The 4,865-nt window shown below is 37.2% G+C and overlaps 1 protein-coding gene across 1 annotated transcript; it reads right to left on the bottom strand.

The window, feature by feature from the left end:
• Nucleotides 1–337: 337 nt before the first annotated feature.
• On the bottom strand, nt 338–1,131 carry LOC134851959 (uncharacterized). Its single transcript, XM_063868234.1, has 2 exons — nt 801–1,131; nt 338–447 (listed from the first exon to the last, which is right to left on the bottom strand). Exons 1-2 carry the CDS (start codon nt 1,129–1,131, stop codon nt 338–340), a joined length of 441 nt encoding a protein of 146 aa, XP_063724304.1.
• Nucleotides 1,132–4,865: the final 3,734 nt, after the last annotated feature.

Below are 4,865 nucleotides of genomic sequence, written 5' to 3' on the forward strand. Positions count from 1 at the left end.
ACGAGGCAGGTGAAGAAGAGAACGTATCGCTTACTGTACTCGTCGTTGTTCCGCGTGGCAAAGGGTCCAAAGAAGTCAATTCCCGTTGAGTAGAAGGGGTAACTGTTTTCCGATAAAGGGAGTCGTTGTAGGGGTAGATCTGCCATCAGAGGCTTCACTGGTTCCTGTCGAAGGCCTCGGCAAGGTATGCATTGTCGAATAGTTTTCTTCAGATGCTTGCGTGATCTTATGATCCAAAAGTCCTGCTGAAGAATGCTTCGGATGTGTTCCATTCCACAATGGGAATTTATTTCGTGTGTTTGCTTCATGAAAAGTTGTATTGGGTAGTTTTCTGCGTTCAGAATGGCTGGATGTCGGCTGCAAAGTAGAAGCGGGGCTTTCTGTAGTCGTCATTTGGCACGTAAGTGTTTGTGATCGTCGATGAAGGGGCAAAGAGGTTGTAGAGGGCTGCAGGGTGGAATGTCAGATTTCTTTGTCAGGCATGCTATTTCCTTGGGGAATGATTGATTCTGTGAGTGTTTAATGATCCATGCGAATCCTAAGGTGAGGTGTTGAAGTGAGAGGCTCTGGCGTGTCTTCCTTTTGATGTTTTCTGCGAAGAGAAGAACATATGAAGTAAATCTGAGTGCTCTTGTCCAAGTGCTAAATCGGTTGAAGTCGATTACTGATGTATCTCCAGTCCAGTGAAGATGTTGAGTCCATGATGAAATTCAGGCGGTTGGCAATGAAGATCCGGTGTCGTTGATTCGGCGAGTTTATCCAATGAAGAACTGTTGTACTATCTGTCCATAGTGTCGTACTGTCGATTCGTATGTCATGTTGTTCTTTGATGAAACGAGACAGTTTAGCTCCGTTAGTGGCGGCTTGAAGCTCGAGATTTGGAATTGTCATTCTGCTGATGGGTGCTACTCGGGTTTTTCCAATGACGAACTTGAGTTCCGTTGTGTCGTCGTCGTATCTGATTCTGAGGTAAGCAACTGATGCTAAGGCAAGTTCGGAGGCGTCGCTGAATACATGGAGTTGGGTTTCCAGTATCTTCGTTTCTGGTTTGAAGTAAATCCGGGGCAGGCAGATGTCGTTGAATTGGCTTCGCTTGTCTATCCAATCGTTGAGGTCTGTTAAATGCTCCATGTTTAGAGGTTTGTCCCATTGAGGTCCATTACTCCAGGCATGTTGAAGTGATTGTCGTAGTCGAAATGTCAGTGGCATCGTAATTCCAAGCGGTTCAAAGACTGAAGAGCAAACTTCAATAGTTTGCGCTGCGTTAAGTCCTTCTTGTCAATGGCGTGAAACTTCTTTGCTTCCACAAGAAAGACGTCCGTGTCTGGTTTCCATTTCACTCCAAGAACTCTTTCGAGGGGTCGTTCCTTCTTGGTGAGGCTGTCGCTGTTTTCCAAGTGGTTCGCGTTGACTGTTGTGAGGAATTGTTGAGACTGTTGTGAGGAATTGTTGAGAGTTTGAGGTCCATTTTGTGAGGTTGAAACCTCCAAGGCTGAACATCTTTTGAAGGTCGTTCATTAACTGTGTCGCTTCCGTCGGTGTTGAAACGGCTTTGTATAGGTCGTCCATGTATATGTTGCGTTTTGTGATTTGCTCCAAGGCTGGATATTTGTCGGCATTGTCCTTCGCACATAGTCGAGTGGCGTAGCAGGCAACACATGGTGAGTCGGTAGCTCCGAAGATGTGGCGGGTGTATTGGAAGGTTGCGGGTTGTATTGGAAGGTCGTGCAAATACGGCTGGTCCTCTGGGCTCATGAAGACCTGCATGAACATTGCTTCAATGTCGGCAGAAATAGCGATTTGGTCCTCGCGAAATCGCATAACGATTCCAGTAAGGTTTGTGAGGAGGTCTGGTCCAGTTAGTAGGTTGCTGTTGAGTGATACTCTTTTGTAGATGCTCGATGCATTAAGGACTCGGCGTACCTTGCCAGGTTTATTGATTTTTGTCACTGGATGATGAGGAAGGTACCATTTTCCTGTTGAGTCTTCATGGGAATAATCAACTTTGACTATGAAACCTTTCTGCAAGTCGATGTCGATGGTCTCCTGATATTTCTGTGCCATCTCGGTGTTTCTCTTCAGTCTGAGACGCTGGTTGTAAGGAGTACAAGGAGTGTAATTCTGGGACTGAGTCTGAGAAGCTGCTTGTAAGGAGTACAAGGAGTGTAATTCTTTTGATTACATGGAACCCTCGCAATTGTTGTAACAAAAAAAATGATTTTGAGTTTTTTTTTCTTTGGAACTTACAATAGAAAAAGTTGAAAAAAAGTAAACAATTGGTTAGTATAAGGATGGGTTCGTTGATTTTTCAAACAAAAAAACCTTGGTTTCGGTTTCTTTTTTTAAAAAAACTATTGTGCGCCAATGACAATGGCAATACGTTTTGGATGATTAGGATTCCAATTTCAGATCGTAGTTCAGTTGTTTCTTTTTTAAATGATTTCTCTTGATTTTTGAGTTTTGAGTCGTTCAGTTTACTAATTTGGCGGCATATTCATGTCGAAAATGTGGCAAATTTAGGTTCGGCAAAGAAAAAAGTTCAAATGTCGTAGACAATACATAAGCTTAAGATAAGCATCAAATCAATCAGTAGACTGACATGACTAAAGTCTGCATAAAATTGAAACTTAAAACAGCGAAAGCAAAAGGAGCATCTTACAGTTTTAAGATTTGTTGTGCAACAGAGCTGTAAGTGCGAGGAGCAACTAAGTCTGTTACTCGCTCGAAGTTAGATTAAAACTTCAAAATTTGAACCAGTTTTTTTTGACACAGAGACAACTTTTGAAAAAAAAAACAATCGAATCACAGTTTAGAGTGCTTTGATGTAATATATTACTCGAACCATTCCAGTTATTAATTGGGGTACTTGATTTTTTTGTTTGAAAAAACAAAAAAGTTATGCACACTCAAACTGTTTTTTTTCTTCAAAATTTATTCAGTAATAAACAAAAATAAAAAACATGATTTAGTAATTAGAAAAAAAAAAAAAAAACTCCGCGAGTAACTTAGTACAAACATAACAGCCAGTAGCAGAAGATTTTTTTAGTTCTTTTGAAATATTTTTATGTAAAAATTTAATAATTGAAAATTTCATCAATTTTTTTTTTTTGAAAAAAGTTAGCAAAGAAAAGGAAAGTATTTTATCCAGAAAAAGAAACATTGATTACAATTCCAATCAAAAAATATTTAAAAAATCATAATAGAGAACTTTAAAAAATCATAATATTAGTTTCCGGAAAAATTATAAACTAAGAGATGACACTACTATACATTTTTCAAACATTGGCATAGACTTTGCTAGAAACAATCCAACACAAATATACCGACCAAACAAAAACTGTTTCGCATCAATTGATTTTTTATTCGGAATTATTATGCGCAAAAGAGGTTGTTGACATGTTTTTTTTATTAAAAAAAAAGTTTTGGTTGCCAGGCATTTTTGTGATTCCTGGGTTTTGCAAATGTTATACCGACTTTCATGCCTAATTTTGAGCGCACATAAATCTTTTTGCTTTTTTCTTCAGTTTTCCTCAGTTTTGAATTTTGGTTTTACGACTTAGCTTTTTGGAGGAATTCTCATTTTCATTTCTTTACAAAGAGAAGCAAAAACAACAGTTTTTTTCCGGCTTTGAGACACACGAAAACAAGCAGATTTTCGGTCCTAGGGCGCTCTTTCAAGTGAATTTTTTATAACAGATTTAGTTTTTTATAAATTAGATTGTGTAGTGATCTTGGTTAGAAAGAAATAGCTGTATTCATTAAAAGTGAAGGAAGAATCCATATTTTTGCAAATGAGGGAAATTTAATTCACATGTAAGGTTTAACTGATCAAAATAATTTGTTGACACTAGAACACAATAAAAAAAAATAGGAAAAAAATTGCAAATTTTTTTAGTTATTTTTATTCAAAGACAACTGCTTTCGCGTATGCATAATTCACTATTGTATAACCTAATTTATCGATCTAATCACGCCCAAAAAGCGACTTGTGTTTGAAAAAACAGGAAAACCTTTATTTTTCAGTTTTCAATTGATGTGATTGGAACATTGTGTGCTGCTTGCACAGCAACCGACAACCCTTGTTATTTTTGGATGCTATTTCTTAAATTGTTAATCAAATCAGCGTCAAGATAAACGTATTGAGATAAAGTATGAATCACTTTGGTTTCTCTGGTCATAAACCCCGAAATGATGAAAAGTGAAAATGAAAACTTCCAGCAAAAAATTGGATCGATTTTGCTTAAAAATAGTGGACTGATATCTCGAGCAAAGAATCAAATCAAAATAATGTAAAAATCGCGAGCACAATGTCAATTAAAAACGCATTTGGTGCAAAATTCATGAAATTTACGCAGAAAGAACGCCAACAAAAAAAACTTTAACCGGCCCTATAATGATGTCTCGCGTTTCTTAAAAGAATCGACGTTTTCGATTTTCTTTTTTTTAGAAGGTATAACCTACAAGGCCCCTCGGATGTATTAATTTATAAAGATAGACGACCAAATCAAAGTTTGAAGTTTGGTCTGGTTGCCTACCCTTAAAACAATCCATCCGAGGGGTCTTTTTGGTTAAGCAAATAATAAAGTCTTTTTTCACTTAATAAAGAAAAATTTGTTTGAAAAACAATTACAAAATTTTCATTTGTAAAATTGATTGTTAAATCAATTCATTTACAAATCCCGTCAAGTTGTTAAGTAAAGATTTGAACCGAATACAAAAAAACTGCAAGTACGTAAAATCCCCTGGAACGGGGGGTATTCTCATTATGCAGAAATCGACTGATGGAAAACTTTAAACCAATCAGAATCCACAGATGTTACTATAAACTAGATGGCTTTTGCTCAAAACCAAACTCATTCTTAACA

The sequence above is a fragment of the Symsagittifera roscoffensis genome, chromosome 7 (genome assembly GCF_963678635.1).
Source record: "Symsagittifera roscoffensis chromosome 7, txSymRosc1.1, whole genome shotgun sequence".
NCBI lineage: Eukaryota > Metazoa > Xenacoelomorpha > Acoela > Convolutidae > Symsagittifera > Symsagittifera roscoffensis.

Coding starts and splice junctions, on each gene's coding strand:
- LOC134851959 (XM_063868234.1), bottom strand. CDS start 1,131: ATGGAGCATTTAACAGACCTCAACGATTGGATAGACAAGCGAAGCCAA. Junction 448..800: donor ACATGACATACGAATCGACA/GTACGACACTAT, acceptor TCCACCCTGCAG/CCCTCTACAACCTCTTTGCC.